The 20,431-nt window shown below is 35.6% G+C and overlaps 1 protein-coding gene across 12 annotated transcripts in view; it reads right to left on the reverse strand.

Moving 5' to 3' along the window:
• Positions 1 to 20,431, reverse strand: part of LOC127839428 (F-box/LRR-repeat protein 4-like) — a 223,192-nt gene that overhangs the window by 170,457 nt on the left and 32,304 nt on the right. For 4 of the 12 annotated variants that reach the window (XR_008030344.1, XR_008030342.1, XR_008030343.1 and 1 more), the window contains 3 exons: positions 14,447 to 14,533; positions 13,831 to 13,935; positions 10,792 to 12,033 (listed from right to left, as the gene is read on the reverse strand). The exons of 2 other annotated variants lie outside the window; for them this stretch is intronic. Coding sequence is in view for 3 of the 10 variants with exons in the window: in XM_052367793.1 (XP_052223753.1) it covers positions 11,904 to 12,033; positions 13,831 to 13,935; positions 14,447 to 14,533 (322 nt within the window). In the remaining 7 variants the exon portion in view is untranslated. Of the gene's footprint in view, positions 1 to 8,862; positions 12,034 to 13,830; positions 13,936 to 14,426; positions 14,534 to 20,431 lie in introns of those variants that run through there. 6 more of the 12 variants (XR_008030345.1, XR_008030346.1, XM_052367793.1 and 3 more) reach the window with 6 other exon arrangements.

Consider the following 20,431-nt stretch of genomic DNA (forward strand, 5'->3'; position numbering starts at 1 on the left):
CGGCAGGAAGTACAGCGTCAGAAACAATGTTGATTGCAAATCATCCAATGTTATGTACGCGGTCAACTGTCGTCGCTGTCGCAGGTTCGTGTATGTGGGAGAGACCGGCGGAACTCTGTACCAGCGACATCTATTGAATCTGTCGCGTATTCGCACACAGCACAGTGACCCGGTAGCTGAACATTTCTACACCGACGGACATTCCATGGATGATTTCCAAATAATGGGACTCGAAAAACTCAGCGGGTCGGACGAGTACCGCAAAACCATGGAGCAATTGTGGAAGTCAAAACTAAGGACATACCGACCATATGGCATCAACGTGCAAGAATAAACGTTAATAAAATGGCGCGTAAACAACGTTGACGCCGTAAATGCACGACGTCATTTCCGTTCATAATAAAACATCTGAAAATAAAAAATGGCCGCTGATGAAGACCGTGAGGTCGAAAGCTTTGGCAAAAAATAATACAGCGTTTTTGTTTAAAAACAACAAGGCTAATAGAGACTTATATATATATATATATATATATATATATATATATATATATATATATATATATATATATATAGTTATATAAGTAAAATGTAATAATCCAGATTGTGAATATTATATAATAAAAGTAAAAACACGTGTCTGGGATTTTAAATATATATTGATTTAGCCAACGCGTTTCGCATAGCTCATCAGGGCATAATACAATATATTACAACGTCAAAATGTCATGGAGATAACGTCATATCAATTATGACGTCATAACGTCAATAAATATTAAATGAAATTTAATCTAGGTTTAAATACATGTATAAAATGTTGTTACATTATTTATTATTACATTACATTGTTAAAATATCTTAATTTTACCTCGTGTCATAATAAACACACAAAGATAAATATTCCTTTCACTTTAGCGAAACGGATCTGCACCATAGTTTCGAATGATAAACTTAAACTAAAACGTTTAAATGAACTTAAGCATTCACTTATTCAAAGAAAATATCCACAATCTATTATAAATACAGGTATTAAAAAAGCACTTTCCATCCCTAAACATGAATTACTTTCAAAATCAACACAAAAAGACAAGAGTAATATAATTCCATTTATTTCAACACAAAATCCAAAAAATAAAGAACTGTTTGGCGTATTAAAAAACAACATTGACATTTTACAAACAGACCCGGTTATGAATAAAATAATTTCAAATCAGAAGATAATAAAATGTAAGCGACAGCCTCTTATTTAAAACGTCTGTTAACCAAATCTTACTTTTCATCTCAAGAACCAAGAGTATCCAAATGTAATGACTCTAGATGCGCCCTGTGTGGTTATATTATTGAAGGGAATTCTTTTGATTTTAATGGCAAAATGTTCAAAATAAAAACTAATATGTCATGTGATATACAAAATGTGATTTATGTATTATTATGCAATGGATGCAAACAATATTATATAGGTCAAACTGGCGATAAACTTAGAAATAGGCGATCTGTCCATGAACAACAAATGCGAGACCCTTCAACAAGACAGATGCCTTTAAGTAAACATTTAGATGAATGTTCACATAATGAACCAAAATTTAAAATATTTCCATTTTATAAGCTATTTTCGAACAATATTTCAGCTAGGTTAGCAAAAGAACAACATTTTATACATGTATTTAAACCTAGATTAAATTTCATTTAATATTTATTGACGTTATGACGTCATAATTGATATGACGTTATCTCCATGACATTTTGACGTTGTAATATATTGTATTATGCCCTGATGAGCTATGCGAAACGCGTTGGCTAAATCAATATATATTTAAAATCCCAGACACGTGTTTTTACTTTTATTATATATATATATATATATATATATATACGTTTATTTCGTAATATACATTATTTTCTAAGTTAAAATCATGATTTCATGATTTAGAAGAAAGCCTTTGCTACAGCATTACACAAATAAGACATAACTACTATTTAAGGGTAAACATATATGATGAGAACTAAAAATGTCTTCAAAGTTGGAAGATGACTTCTTTCTTTACCTAATGAAAACAAACAAAAAATAAAGTAAATTCTGTGTTTACATAAAAAATAAATCATTTTCCAGATGTATAATTTTTCTTTTTTCTTTTCTTTTTTGACATCAAGTTAAATGTCGTGTTCCAATCTGGCACGGTACGTTTGTGTGCCTTTTCTTTCAGCTAGCCTGTTCATAACAAGCTCGATATTCCTGTCATAATGGTCGAGTGTTTGTTCGTGCGTACCAAAATTGTTCAAGAATGTCCTGACTCTTCGTAAACCATGCATCAAGTAAAATTTAAATTAACTTGCAAAACTGGTCACCTCGCGGAATAGGCGTGTTCTCGTGTAAACTCGTGTTCCTTGTTTAAAGGTCAAGGTTATACCTACGGGTCAAATGTCAAACATGGTTATGAAAACAATAAAGCTTCGGCATCCTGTTTGGCATTGATCTATTTTTTTTGCAATAACATTATGTGTATTTTATTGCTTACGTGTGTTTACAAAAAATATTGGTTAAACAAAACGTCAAACATGGTCTAGCATGGTCATTTTACAGATTGCCAGGAGTGAAACTGCATAATTTATCATGCTATTTTTAACTTAATATGTTGACATAAAATTGTTACCATATAGAGGCGTTGTAGATTATAGGTTTTAAAGTACAAGTTGGTCATTATACAGGATACTTTTCTTACGCAACACTTTTCAAACTTAAATATCTCAGTAATTAGTTAAGATTGTTATTTAAAATTTTACATGTGATCATTTGACTATATTCTGTGCAAGATTACGATACAAATCATTTATCAGTGACAATCAGGCGCTTTCGCACGTGGGGTAGGTGTGGTCTCATCTTTTTGCACGTGAAAATGGTAAAACGCGATATGATTCTAATTTTATTTCAGTTTTATTAAGAATTTTACTTTCTCACTGATTTCTTTAAACTTGTGATATTTTATTGTTGATCAATTTCAAATAACTCAAATTGGATTATTATATATGTGTAAAATATGTCCGAATTTCAACAAAATCCGTTCAAAATTAAAGAAGCTGTATTGATTTGAATACGTGTTGCGTTAGAAAAATCTTCAAGTGTATACATCTTATCACTACTTCATAGCTCACCAATACGTTTTCAAAAGAAAGTATTTCTCGCGGTGTATAAATTCACCATGTGGAGGTCTCTTGTCCGGTGTCAAACCCATGTCCAAAGCTCAAAGGTTAGGGCCAAAATTGGGGCTTAAAAGTCAAACAACGAAAACACATTAAAAATATGGAAAATAACTACAGACATCTTGCATATTTCTTTGAGTCTTCATAGAGAAATTTCTTACGGGTTCCAAACAAATCCATCACATATTGACTTTGGTCATCTTTGTTTAAAAAAAAAATGGAACGAAAACATGAAATGGAAAACGTGTGTATATACTTAGCTCATGGGACCAATAGTAATACTCAATATATTACGCTTTAATTCTTAGTTTGATGTGCTATACATTTGGAAATAATGTATATATCTTAACCAACGTTGAAGATCTTGGCGACAATAACATTCTTAATTCTCTTTTGCCCTTTTGAAGGGGTCTTTTAAGGTTTTGGTAAATTGACAAAATTAAAAATAATTATTTCAGAATTATTTCAGAATAATTATTTCAGAATCGCAAACTTTCGTATGAGTAATGATATTTATGAGAAAACATTTATACTGAACATTTGCTATGCTCTTAAATATCCATTATATATATATATATATATATATATATATATATATATATATATTCACACATATGGCCAGTTACGGGGTCTCTGATTTAGAAATAGGTTATGGGGTTCCCACTTTAAATACATGTATCTCCATACCCTTTTTTATCCGATATAAACACGAATTAAGGTATATAGGGGTACCTACTATTATTATTGTATATAAATACGTCATTTATTTAACGTCTTATACAAGGAAATATATAGCGAACTTATTTGCGAGGTATATACAATTTCAATTTCAGACCTGATTGTGGTTTTCGATTTAAGACCTTATTGTGAGATTTGATTGCATTACCTCCCCTACACCCCCCTCATAGTAATTAAAGGAGCCTAGATTGCGGGGTTGTATATAGACCCCGTTTTTTATATTGACCTCGTAAGTACAGTCTGAAAACTACAGAGACCGCGTAACTGGCACTATGTATTGGTATATATATATATATATATATATATATATATATATATATATATATATATATATATATATATATATATATATATATAATATTAAATTTTGACGATTTAAAAACCTGGAAATTATAAGGCGTTGCAACGCGAAACGATTGAATAAGTTGGAAAGTTCTGTTGTTGTCGTTATTTTTTGTGATACTACGGGGATTGCTTATATAAAGTATCAAATACATCGCTCATGGTATGAGCACGGATGGCCTAGTGGTCTAAGCGATAGACTTATACTCCAGGGTCAGTGGTTCGAGCCCAATTGAGGGTTACTTTTTTTCTTTCTTTAATTTTATTATTGTTTTTACTGGATGTTTTTAGATCCAATGTTTACATTAATCGATATAAAGGATTTAATGACAAACTTCGTTACATGCCAAAATCTGTAAAAAGGTCCCTTTAAAAGAATGTTTACGCGTGTAAATATGGTTTCGGCGCATAATTGAAACAATTATTATATATGCGCATTAATATCTGCGGACACGCATTGTCTCAAAAACAACAACAAACTATTATTTTTAAAAAACATTGAAACCGGCGAATATCCAACACACTGAACACACATTCAAAGTGGGTGGGGAAACAACATACAGTTAATGGAAAGCGGCGTATACTCGGTTGCTTACTTTCAAAAGTGTTGGATATCTTTAAGATTTTCATCTCATTTTGATGTATGATACAAAAGCGGTGGGCCTGCACATAAAGGTTAGATTTTGGCTAAAATACGCTGAAGTGGCAAAAATTACCTATAAAAAGTATGTGTATGCGCAAAGTAATAAGTTGTTGAAATCAAGCATATGTGGAGAAATTGTTTCACACGAACATATTGTTGTTGTTGTTGTTCGTGCATATAGTGTTTAGAAAAACCGTTTATTCGGCGATGATAAAATGAACAGCTCGATGCAACAGTTTGGAAAAGCATCCTGCATCGACTTGGCAAAAGTGTCCCATGGAAACGATGGGGCAGGAAAGCAGAGAATTGAAATGTTATTGCACTGCTATGCTGCACATGTAAGATTTATACGCTTACCTTCGAAAGTGTTGGCCCTAACGCCTTAGTTAGTAGGCTTAAGCCCGAGGGTCAGTACTTTCGAAGGTGCTCCGATACGGCCTAAACTTCCCATGTAAACTTGTTTACAATTTTCAAGAGTAGTATGGTATAATGAGTAACAATTCTGTGTTAGATATGAATACAGTTTTCAAAACCTCTTTGGAATATGAAGAATATTTTGACTCGCTAGTCCGTTATTTATATATGTATATCTATATCTAAGATGCGGTTCTATAATTATGTTCCTTATCACATATAAACAAAAATTACATAAACAAATCTAACTCGATTTGTTTAACCCTTAAAATCACGAAGAGTTTCTCAAACGGTTTGTAATGCTCTCCCTAAGCTTTGTTATTCTAAATTGATATTACTTATTGTTATGACGTACAATATGAGTTTTTAGATTTAAAATATTGTTTATTGCAGCGAAGAAAATAACCCAGCGGGAATACATTTCATATTATGCTAAACAAAACCGCTTAAACAAAAACATAGTTGTCTAACTATTGATAGATCTTTAAATTAACATAATTTCTGTATAAGATTATGTTATGTTATCTATTCTTTAACATTATGGTGATGACGAACCTGAACCTCCTCCAGGCAGGAGTCACTTTGTTTCTTGGAAAATTGGGCTGAAACCTGCAGTCAGGAAATATTTTTTGATAATTTTGTTGTTAAGTATAATTTAAACATAATTATTTGGAATTGGATGCATTAAAAGCCTTAGCTTATAGGAGTCTCTGAGTTTCTGGGAAAACTAGGCTTTTACCTGCAGTTCGAAATAGTTTTTCTGATAAAAATGTGTTAGTAAGTTTAATTAAAACCTTTTGATTCTAGCTCAAAGGCAAAAGGATAAGCTTACATAAGCCGCGTTCTGGGAAATGTGGTGTTATTCTATGTGCGTAGTGTCAATTCAAATGTCTTCCCAGGTTAGCCTGTGCAGTCAGCACGAAAGTCTTAACTATTGTATTTCAATTTTGCTTGAGATAAAGAATTTGTTACAAGCCCGTCTCTATAACCCCGAAACTCTTCTGAATATATTTGTCATAGGATATGTAAGTATTAAAGCAATTTGACGTAAGCCCTTCAGGTTAATAACCATAACCACAATTTGTTAATGTTTTTAAGTGTTTTTTATAGCATACTTTGGTAAACAAGAAAACAAATGTTACAAATATAATTTTATTTTTAACTATGCGCGTAAGTTTTAAAATCGCATACTTGCTAGTGTGAAAATGTATAATTATTTTTATAATTATTTTCAGATTTTTATTAAGCATCCACGAAGAATCTTTATAAAAACTAACTCATGTCTATATATTTCCATGCTGCACGGGGACTCAACTAACTCAGGTCTGTATATTACTATGCTGCACGGGGACTCAACTTACTTATGTCTGTATATTACTATGCTGCACGGGGACTCAACTTACTCATGTCTGTATATTACTATGATGCACGGGGACTCAACTTTCTCATGTCTGTATATTACTATGCTGCACGGGGACTCAACTTACTCAGGTCTATATATTTCCATGCTGCACGGGTACTCAACTAACTCAGGTCTATATATTACTATGCTGCACGGGTACTCAACTAACTCAGGTCTATATATTTCCATGCTGCACGGGGACTCAACTAACTCAGGTCTATATATTACCATGCTGCACGGGGACTCAACTTACTCAGGTCTATATATTACTATGCTGCACGGGGACTCAACTAACTCAGGTCTGTATATTACTATGCTTCACGGGGACTCAACTAACTCAGGTCTATATATTACTATGCTGCACTGGGACTCAACTAACTCAGGTCTATATATTTCCATGCTGCACGGGTACTCAACTAACTCAGGTCTGTATATTTCCATGCTGCACGGGGACTCAACTAACTCAGGTCTGTATATTTCCATGCTGCACGGGTACTCAACTAACTCAGGTCTGTATATTTCCATGCTGCACGGGTACTCAACTAACTCAGGTCTGTATATTACTATGCTGCACGGGGACTCAACTAACTCAGGTCTGTATATTTCCATGCTGCACGGGTACTCAACTAACTCAGGTCTGTATATTTCCATGCTGCACGGGGACTCAACTAACTCAGGTCTGTATATTTCCATGCTGCACGGGTACTCAACTAACTCAGGTCTGTATATTACCATGCTGCACGGGTACTCAACTAACTCAGGTCTATATGTTACTATGCTGCACGGGGACTCAACTTACTCAGGTCTGTATATTACTATGCTGCACGGGGACTCAACTTACTCAGGTCTATATATTACTATGCTGCACGGGGACTCAACTAACTCAGGTCTATATATTACTATGCTGCACGGGGACTCAACTAACTCAGGTCTGTATATTACTATGCTGCACGGGGACTCAACTTACTCAGGTCTATATATTACTATGCTGCACGGGGACTCAACTAACTCAGGTCTATATATTACTATGCTGCACGGGGACTCGACTAACTCAGGTCTGTATATTACTATGCTGCACGGGGACTCTACTTACTCAGGTCTATATATTACCATGTTGAACGGGGACAAATTTTGCACTTTTTTTGTTTGGAAGTTTAACAACCGTTATTTTGTTCTTTGTCTCAGGGGTGTGATTTTGGACAAACCTCATGGGGCATAGGCTCGCGGTTATATTTTTCCTTAAAGATAGTTTGAGATATGTACTCTTTGGAAAGTAGCGCGGGTTATAATTTATTAAGGTATCCTTTGAGCCCAAAATCATCGGGTGCTGGTCGTGGTACCCCGATGCTATATACTAACACTATTTCATTCCCTCTTGCCCCTCAATCTCACTTCCACTTTTCTATATACATTTCTGTCTCTAACTTAGTCTCTGTTTTTCTTTTTTCTGTTCACAATCTACGCGTACTACCTCTTTGTCCTTTACACTTACTCTTTTCTCACTCACTCTTTGACTTTTCTTCTCACTCATTTTTCTCTTTATAGCCTTATTCTCATACTCCCTCTCTCAATGACTTATCACCATGGTCACTAACACCTATCTCTCTCATTCTGTCATATACTGTTCATCCTTCTTCGCCACACTCGTTGTCTCGTCACCTCTTTCTCACCCAATCTCTTTCTCACATACTCCTCTGTCTCAATTCCTCTATCTTTAACTGTCTCCCACTATCAATCATTCTCTTTATTTCTAAAACCTGTGTTGTCCTATCAGTAAAACTACTCAGGTTACCTCATGCTTACCATATTTTCATTCAATTGCGTTCTAACTAAGTTAGTTATCTCTGACCAACCAGTGTTTTGATGTTAAAGAATAATGTGGTTATAGAATCATCACGATAAAAAAAAAATTCACAATAAAAGTGTACCGCTAATTAAATATATCTTCACTTACTTGTCAACATTGACATAAAAACTGCTTGAAATTTAATGTGCTTTTTACGTTCACCACTTTAAACTACTATTTTGTTATTGCTGATTCGGTAATCCATAATTTCTGCGTTGATACACGTATTTGCATTACGATGCGTTTCCATAAACAACACTTACAAAAACAAAGTAGGCAATATCAGAATGGTACATATTTTATTCCATGACAAAGCAAAGTACAATACACGATATAATGCACGAGTATTATCACAGACAAATGGATGCTGAGGTGTTAAAAAGCAACGTTAACCATGAAAAATATGTAAAGAGTTGGAAAATAATATTCAGCTGTAGAACACGAGACATCATTTCATGTTAATGGAGTACTACTGGTAGGTTGCGAGTTGACTTAGATGGAAGGGTGAATATATAACAAACAAGAGCACCGCATAACGGGTGCCACGCTCGGCTACGGGTGCAGTTTTGAATAAATGAAAGCTTGTCAAAATTATTTTTTTAGAGGTCACAGTGACCTTGACCTTTGACCTAGTGACCCAAAAATGGGTGTTGCGTGTAGAACTCATCAAGGTGCATCTACATATGAAATTTCAAAGTTGTAGGTGGATGCACTTTGATTTTAGGGCAAATGTTAAGGTTTATGTTAAAGTTAAATATTAGAGGTCACAGTGACCTTGACCTTTGACCTGGTGACCCAGAAATGGGTGTGGCGTGTAGAACTCATCAAGGTGCATCTACATATGAAATTTCAAAGTTGTAGGTGGAAGCACTTTGATTTTAGAGCCAATGTTAAGGTTTTAGCACGACGCCTATTGGAGGGTTTAGATTGAGCAAATATTTGAGGGTGCAGTACAAGCAAAGATTCGTGTTGCCCTGAGATGTTACATATATACAATCAACCAACTCCCAGAAGAAGTGTCCATGCGACTATATCTGTTGTACACATGGTAAAAGTTCATGCCAGCTGAGTTTGATATCAGATTCTTTCAATATATCAATAGGACCTGCCTATGAGTGCATAAATATCTCAAACGTTTTGTCACAGATTCAAGACAGCTGAGTAGTCACCACAACATATAATGGTTAATATACAAACCCTTTTATACTTATTTGTCTTGATTAATAAACGTTGTTTTTTTCAGTCGATGCATCAATGTAATTTTATATAACAATAATCTTTAAGATATTTAATAAAAGTTACAGTTTTCAAATAATATAATGCCTGGGTTACTGTTGTACATCATAAATAGAGGATCTACCATGAGTTGTAATTTCATACCATAGTTTATTTAATGAGTTCATGATTTATTTCTGGTTAGCGAGCCTTTGGCAGGCTTTATAACATTTTTGGTTCAATAATTCATAATGCAAATGACAAGTACCAAATGTTTTTATAACATGCTTCTAAATTAGTTACACAAATTTCATATGTACATGAACGTAATGACAAAATCGGATAGTTGATTACATTGCACGTCATCACTTGACGTTTCAACATCAATTTAGCAAAAACAAGAGTTCCGCGGTTGGAGACGTATGCCCCCAAACAGGGCTTTGAACTAGTGACCACAATTTCAATAGGGGTCATCTAGTGTCTAAGGACAATTCACATATGAAGTATCAAGCCAATCGTTCAATTTGTTGACAAGTTGTTGATTGCCAACAATTTTCACACTTATTGTGACAGTGACCTTGACCTAGTGACCCGAATTTTAATAGGGGTCATCTACTGTCCAAGGCCAATATACATGGGAAGTATCAAGCCAATCGGTCGATTCATTGACGAGTAATTTATCAGAAACGATTTTACCACTTATTGTGACTATTACCTTTGACCTAGTGAGCCCAATTTCAATAGGGTTCATCCACTGTCCAAGTCCAATACACATGGGAAGTATCAAGCCAATTGGTCAATTGGTTGACGAATTATTGATTGGAAACGATTTTCACACTTATAGTGACAGTGACCTTGACCTTGGACCTAGTGAACCCAATTTCAATAGGGGTCATCTACTGTCCAAGGCCAATGCACATGTGAAGTATCAAGCCAGTCAATCAATTCGTTCATGACTTATTGATCGGAAACAATTTTCACACTTGTTACAGTGACCTTGACCTTTGACCTAGTAACCCCAATTTCTGTAGAGGTCAGCTACTGTCCAAGACCAATTCACGAGTGAAGTATCAAGCCAATCGGTCTATTAGTTGATGAGTAATTGATCGGAAACGCTTTTCACACTTATTGTGACCTTGACCTTTGACCTAGTGAACCCAATTTCTGTAGGGGTCATCTACTGTCCAAGGCCAATGCACATGTGAAGTATCAAGACAATCGGTCAATTCGTTGACGAGTTATTGATCGGAAATGAACTGGTCTACCGACAGACAGACCGACCGACATCCAGCAAAAACAATATATACCCCCTCTTTTTTGAAGAGGGGCATTAAAACGTCATTTGATTGGTCACATAAAACAAAAAATAGCCTATGAAAACGCTCAAAAAGCTTTATTACGCATGTTTAAAATATAAATATTCGTAAAGAATATATATTTGATACAAAACTTGGTGATGCATGTGATAACAAGGGACAAAATTGTCACAAAACCAGGTTTTCATTGTGAAAAATCTGATAAAGGGAGAAAATTCAAACTGAACTTTTGAAATGAACAAACAAAATTAACCCCCTTTGTAAGTTTTTTTTTTTTTAAATCTATTTTTAGTCGTGGCGACCTTGACATTGGAGATATTGACGTGATTCTTTCGTGCGACACACCGTCCCATGATGGTGAACAAATGTGCCAAATGATTTTAAAATCTCACAATGAATGACATAGTTATGGCCAGGACAAGCTCATTTATGGCCATTTTTTACCTTTGAACTCAAAGTGTGACCTTGGAGATATCGACGTAATTATTTCGCGCAACACACCGTCCAATGATGGTGAACAAATGTGCCAAAAGATTTTAAAATCTGACAATGAACGACATAGTTATGGCCCCGACAAGCTTGTTCCGCCCGCCCACCAGCCCGCCAGCCAGCCAGCCCGCCCGCATTCGCCAATCTAATAACCAGTTTTTTCCTTCGGAAAACCTGGTTAAAAACCTGGTTAAAAATGGTGTTCACCATAACAGAGGTAGTACATAGTTCTGTATTGAAGACAGCATGTTGCTTTTAGAACAAATAGGTCTAGGTCGCCAAGTGTGCTGTAGGACTGGGCTATCACTGTTGGAAGCTCTTCTTGACACTGACCTGGGGAAACATCTGGGCCCAACTGTACAACATGACGTCACTGATGCCTGAACAGAACGACACGTCGAAGAACACCAACTTTGAACAGGACTGCAATAACCTGCCAAACAGAATAACAAGTAAAATAATCATATTACCAGCCTATGGTTGCAAAAACTGTGCCTTTGCTGTGGTATTAGCAAATAGTTTTAATGATTATTGTTTGTTGTTGATAAATACCAAATTTACAAACAGAATAATCACAAGTGATGATCCCTTATTCACTTCTGGTGACTTTTATTGCTTGTCAGGCATAGATAGGTAACAAATACAAAAAATTCCTGTATATATAAAAGCAATAATAACGTATGTATGATCTTAAGTCATTTCATGGGTAAATATTGTAAAAACGAACTTATCCATTTAATTTGATAAATTTTATTTAATTAAATACTGTGTAAAATTATTTTGAGTACTGAATACGGAAACCTTAACTTGAAAGCAAAGAAATACAACTGGAACAATATAATTTTCCCTTTAATGTACATGAATACAGTGAAACGTTTTCGCACATCACTTTTTAATCTGGCATTGATCAATTGTGTCATATTTATATAACCAAATATTAAAATAACGTAATATACGTTAATGAATTAAAGAACGCTGTAGAGTTAGCTATGCAAATGTAAGTCAAATTTTGAAAGATGTAAAAAAAAACTGTGCAGTAAAACTAATTGATTGAATATTTATGTCTAAATATGGATACAATTAAAAGACAAAATTTAATTTGCATGGCTGCAAAATCCAAAGCTTCTATTATTTTTCCTTAAAAAATACCGGTATATTATTTTTAATATCTTATGGCGCAAAATCTATTTGGAAACTATAATTGCTCTGCGCAAACATGTACAATTCCTTAAATTTGTATTAACATTGTGATTTGTTAAATGTTGTACTTACAATGTAACTATATGGATATTTATGTATCAAAATTGTAAATAGTACCTAAGCACCACATGCAGTTATCTACCGTCACCTGCAATACGCAATTACAACATAGTGGCTGTATTTTTCTAAACGAATGATGGAAATGATGATAAGAATCGAACATTTGTGATGTTGGCATCTTTATCACACTTAACTTGAGACAGATAATCAATAGTTTGGTGTTAAATATGTGCCATATAGCTATAAAGTCAATGTTAATAGATGTGCACATTAGGTTCCTTTGTATTTTTCAATAGCATTGTCAACGACTTAATATATGGTACATGGAACACAGAGCACTACTATACATTAAAAACAGAGAACTACTATACATTGAACACAGAGCTTACTATACATTGAACACAGAGCACTACTATACATTGAACACAGAGCACTACTATACATTGAACACATAGCACTACTATACATTGAACAAAGAGCACTTCTATACATTGAACACAGAGCACTACTATACATTGAACACAGAGCACTTCTATACATTGAACACAGATCACTTCTATACATTGAACACAGAGCACGTCTATACATTGAACACAGAGAACTACTATACATTGAACACAGAGCACTACTATACATTGAACACAGAGCACTAATATACATTGAACAACAGAGACCTACTATACATTGAACACAGAGCACTACTATACATTGAACACAGAGTACTTCTATACATTGAACACAGAGTACTTCTATACATTGAACACAGAGCACTACTATACATTGAACACAGAGCACTACTATACATTGAACACAGAGCACTTCTATACATTGAACACAGAGCACTACTATACATTGAACACAGAGCACTTCTATACATTGAACACAGAGCACTTCTATACATTGAACACAGATCACTTCTATACATTGAACACAGAGCACTTCTATACATTGAACACAGAGCACTACTTACCTGGTTGCTACCGTCCCTGAGACTTGAAGTGTTCCAAGTATATCCAGCTGCTCCAGATCCCTAGAATGCGTTGCTATGGCAATAAGGTCTTCATCACAGACGGTTCTATGAAAAATATATCATAGTACTTCTACATGTATCTTGCAATTAGATAACATATGCTATAAAACACAATTCAGCGCCTCAATATGCAATTTTTTATCATAAAGAAATTGGAAGTTTAATAAATTAAGTGCCCACAACACACCTGTATTTGTTGTACTTGCTTTTTTACTTGAGAAATATTACTAGTTTTATACGGGTTTTGTAGTTTAATCATTTAAATATACATTAAGCATGTAACATTAAAAGGGACTTTTTCATAGTTTGGCAAATTACAATTCTCAACAAAATTGTCATCAATTTAAGAAAACAAAGTATGCATTCTAGTCAAACAAGCAATGTAAAACTCATAACGAAGAAAAAAGGTAAAAGATATTGTTGGTTTTTGAAAATCATTGATATTTTTTTATAAATTATAAAGCGTTTGAAACAGTTTTCAATCATAATTATGCAAGAAGAAATAATAAAACAAAAATATGCACAATTAGACTCACTAAGGCTATGTGTCACAGACCTGTTTGCGGTGAGGAACAGCTTTCTCAGTTTATAGCACCGCACAACCAGGGTCTGGATGGAGCCACTTTGAGACTTGATCCCAGGACTGAAATATGAGGACACATGATAATATACCGATCATTGATGTGACATTGGGCAGAAACAAGAGGACACTTGGTAATATACCGCTCATTGATGTAACATGGGGCGTAAACATGACGACACTTGGTAACATCCCGCTCAATGATGTAACATGGGACTGAAACATGAGGACACTTGGAAATAGACCGCTCAATGATGTTACATAGGGCTGAAATATAAGGACATTTGGTAATATATCATTCATTGATGTAACATGGGACTGAAACATGAGGACACTTGGTAATATACCGCTCATTGATGTAACATGGGACTGAAACATGAGGACACTTGGAAATAGACCGCTCCATGATGTAACATGGGACTGAAACATGAGGACACTTGGTAATATACAGCTCATTGATGTAACATGGGACTGAAACATGAGGACACTTGGTAATATACCGCTCATTGATGTAACATGGGACTGAAACATGAGGACACTTGGTAATATACAGCTCATTGATGTAACATGGGGCACAAACATGACGACACTTGGTAATATACCGTCAATGATGTAACATGGGACTGAAACATGAGGACACTTGGAAATAGACCGCTCAATGATGTTACATAGGGCTGAAATATAAGGACACTTGGTAATATATCATTCATTGATGTAACATGGGACTGAAATATGAGCACACTTGGCAATCAACTGCTCATTGATGTAACATGGGACTGATATATAAAGACACTTGGCAATATACCGCTCATTGATGTAACATGGGACTTAAATATGAGCACACTTGGCAATCAACTGCTCATTGATGTAACATGGGACTGATATATGAGGACACTTGGTAATATACCTATCATTGATGTAAGACGGGACTGATATATGAGGACACTTGGTAATATACCACTCATTGATGTAACACGGGACTGATATATGAGGACACTTGGTAATATACCGCTCATTGATGTAACATGGACTGAAATATGTGCACACTTGGCAATCAATTGCTCATTGATGTAACATGGGACTGAAATATGAGCACACTTGGCAATCAACCGCTCCATGATGTAACATGGTACTGAAATACGATGACACTTGACAATCAACTGCTCATTCATGTAACATTGGACTGAAATATGAAGACACAATGCTATCAACCGCTCATTGATGCAACATTGGGGCTGATATATGAGGACACTTGGTAATATACAACTCATTGATGCAACATTGGGGCTGATATAAGTTGACACTTGGTAATATACAGCTCATTGATGCAACATTGGGGCTGATATAAGTGGACACTTGGTAATATACAGCTCATTGATGCAACATTGGGGCTGATATATGAGGACACTTGGTAATATACAGCTCATTGATGCAACATTGGGGCTGATATAAGTGGACACTTGGTAATATACAGCTCATTGATGCAACATTGGGGCTGATATAAGAGGACACTTGGTAATATACAGCTCATTGATGTAACATTGGGGCTGATATATGAGGACACTTGGTAATATACAGCTCATTGATGCAACAGTGGGGCTGATATATGAGGACACTTGGTAATATACAGCTCATTGATGCAACATTGGGGCTGATATAAGTGGACACTTGGTAATATACAGCTCATTGATGCAACATTGGGGCTGATATATGAGGACACTTGGTAATATACAGCTCATTGATGCAACATTGGGGCTGATATATGAGGACACTTGGTAATATACAGCTCATTGATGCAACATTGGGGCTGATATATGAGGACACTTGGTAATATACAGCTCATTGATGCAACATTGGGGCTGATATAAGTTGACACTTGGTAATATACAGCTCATTGATGCAACATTGGGGCTGATATAAGAGGACACTTGGTAATATACAGCTCATTGATGTAACATGGGACTGAAATATGAGGACACTTGGTAATATACCACTCATTGATGTAACATGGGACTGATATATGAGGACACTTGGTAATATACAGCTCATTGATGCAACATTGGGGCTGATATATGAGGACACTTGGTAATATACAACTCATTGATGCAACATTTGGGCTGATATATGAGGACACTTGGTAATATACAACTCATTGATGCAACATTAGGGCTGATATATGAGGACACTTGGTAATATACAGCTCATTGATGCAACATTGGGGCTGATATATGAGCACACTTGGTAATATACAGCTCATTGATGCAACATTGGGGCTGATATAAGTGGACACTTGGTAATATACAACTCATTGATGTAACATGGACTGAAATATGAGCACACTTGGCAATCAATTGCTCATTGATGCAACATTGGGGCTGATATAAGTGGACACTTGGTAATATACAGCTCATTGATGCAACATTGGGGCTGATATATGAGCACACTTGGTAATATACAGCTCATTGATGCAACATTGGGGCTGATATATGAGGACACTTGGTAATATACAGCTCATTGATGCAACATTGGGGCTGATATATGAGCACACTTGGTAATATACAGCTCATTGATGCAACATTGGGGCTGATATATGAGCACACTTGGTAATATACAGCTCATTGATGCAACATTGGGGCTGATATATGAGCACACTTGGTAATATACAGCTCATTGATGCAACAGTGGGGCTGATATAAGTGGACACTTGGTAATATACAACTCATTGATGCAACATTGGGGCTGATATAAGAGGACACTTGGCAATCAATTGCTCATTGATGCAACATTGGGGCTGATATATGAGGACACTTGGTAATATACAGCTCATTGATGCAACATTGGGGCTGATATATGAGGACACTTGGTAATATACAGCTCATTGATGCAACAGTGGGGCTGATATAAGTGGACACTTGGTAATATACAACTCATTGATGTAACATGGACTGAAATATGAGCACACTTGGCAATCAATTGCTCATTGATGCAACATTGGGGCTGATATATGAGGACACTTGGTAATATACAGCTCATTGATGCAACATTGGGGCTGATATATGAGGACACTTGGTAATATACTGCTCATTGATGTAACATGGACTGAAATATGAGCACACTTGGCAATCAATTGCTCATTGATGCAACATTGGGGCTGATATATGAGGACACTTGGTAATATACAGCTCATTGATGCAACATTGGGGCTGATATATGAGGACACTTGGTAATATACAGCTCATTGATGCAACAGTGGGGCTGATATAAGTGGACACTTGGTAATATACAACTCATTGATGCAACATTGGGGCTGATATATGAGGACACTTGGTAATATACAGCTCATTGATGCAACATTGGGGCTGATATAAGAGGACACTTGGTAATATACAGCTCATTGATGCAACATTGGGGCTGATATAAGTGGACACTTGGTAATATACAACTCATTGATGCAACATTGGGGCTGATATAAGAGGACACTTGGCAATCAATTGCTCATTGATGCAACATTGGGGCTGATATATGAGGACACTTGGTAATATACAGCTCATTGATGCAACATTGGGGCTGATATAAGAGAACACTTGGTAATATACAGCTCATTGATGCAACATTGGGGCTGATATAAGAGGACACTTGGTAATATACAGCTCATTGATGTAACATGGGGGCTGATATATGAGCACACTTGGTAATATACAGCTCATTGATGCAACATTGGGGCTGATATATGAGGACACTTGGTAATATACAGCTCATTGATGCAACAGTGGGGCTGATATATGAGGACACTTGGTAATATACAGCTCATTGATGCAACATTGGGGCTGATATATGAGGACACTTGGTAATATACAGCTCATTGATGCAACATTGGGGCTGATATATGAGCACACTTGGTAATATACAGCTCATTGATGCAACATTGGGGCTGATATATGAGCACACTTGGTAATATACAGCTCATTGATGCAACATTGGGGCTGATATAAGAGGACACTTGGTAATATACAACTCATTGATGCAACATTGGGGCTGATATAAGAGGACACTTGGCAATCAATTGCTCATTGATGCAACATTGGGGCTGATATATGAGCACACTTGGTAATATACAGCTCATTGATGCAACATTGGGGCTGATATATGAGGACACTTGGTAATATACAGCTCATTGATGCAACAGTGGGGCTGATATAAGTGGACACTTGGTAATATACAACTCATTGATGTAACATGGACTGAAATATGAGCACACTTGGCAATCAATTGCTCATTGATGCAACATTGGGGCTGATATATGAGCACACTTGGTAATATACAGCTCATTGATGCAACATTGGGGCTGATATAAGTGGACACTTGGTAATATACAGCTCATTGATGCAACATTGGGGCTGATATAAGTTGACACTTGGTAATATACAACTCATTGATGCAACATTGGGGCTGATATATGAGCACACTTGGTAATTAACAGCTTGTTGATGTAACATTGGACTGAAATATGAGGACACATGGCAATCAACCGCTCAATGAAATAGCGTGGGATTAAATTATGAGGACATTTTGCAATCAACTGCTTATTAATGTGACGTTGGTCTCAAATATTAGAACACAAGGCAATCAATTGCTAATGAATGTCACAAAGGACTGAAAGATGAGAACACATGATAATCAACTGCTTGAGAATGAAACACAAGACTTACAAACAATATCACATTGCAATCAACTGCTTCAGGATGTAACACAGGACTGACAAATAAGAACACATGGCAATCACCTGCATGATAATGTAAGAGATCACTAAATGACAATCAATTGCTTGATGGTGAAAAAACAGCAATCAGGCTGAGAAACCATGGCAATTAACTATTCAAGGCTGTAAGACAGAGATAAAACATTAAGACACATAGCAATTAACTATTCAAGGCTGTAAGACAGAAATAAAACATTAAGACACATAGCAATTAACTATTCAAGGTTGTAAGACAGAAATAAAAACTAGGATACATGGCAATATATATTCAAGGCTGCAAGACAGAAATAAAAACTAGGATACATGGCAATTAACTATTCAAGGCTGTAAGACAACAATGAAACATTAAGACACATAGTAATTACCTATTCAAGGGTGCAAGACAGAAATAAAAACTAGGATACATGGCAATTAACTATTCAAGGCTGCAAGACGAAAAAAAAACATTAGGACACATAGCAATAAGCTATTCAAGGTTGTAAGACAGAAATAAAAACTAGGATACATGACATTTAACTATTCAAGGCTGTAAGACAGACATAAAAACTAGGGGACATGACAATAAACTATTCAAGGCTATAAGACAGACATAAAAACTAGGATACATGACAATTAACTATTCAAGGCTGTAAGACAGACATAAAAACTAGGATACATGACAAGACATAAAAACTAGGATACATGACAATTAACTATTCAAGGCTGTAAGACAGACATAAAAACTAGGGGACATGACAATAAACTATTCAAGGCTATAAGACAGACATAAAAACTAGGATACATGACAATTAACTATTCAAGGCTGTAAGACAGACATAAAAACTAGGATACATGACAATAAACTATTCAAGGCTGTAAGACAGACATAAAAACTAGGATACATGACAATTAACTATTCAAGGCTGTAAGACAGACATAACAAGGGACAAAATTGTCACAAAACCAGGTTTTCATTGTGAAAAAAAAATCTGATAAAGGGAGAAAACTCAAACTGAACTTTTGAAATGACCAAAAAAAATTAACCCCCTTTGTAATTTTTTTTTTTTTAAATCTATTTTTAGTCGTGGCGACCTTGACATTGGAGATATTGACGTGATTCTTTCGTGGGACACACCGTCCCATGATGGTGAACAAATGTGCCAAATGATTTTAAAATCTCACAATGAATGACATAGTTATGGCCAGGACAAGCTCATTTATGG

This window comes from Dreissena polymorpha, chromosome 7, assembly GCF_020536995.1.
Source record: "Dreissena polymorpha isolate Duluth1 chromosome 7, UMN_Dpol_1.0, whole genome shotgun sequence".
Lineage (NCBI taxonomy): Eukaryota > Metazoa > Mollusca > Bivalvia > Myida > Dreissenidae > Dreissena > Dreissena polymorpha.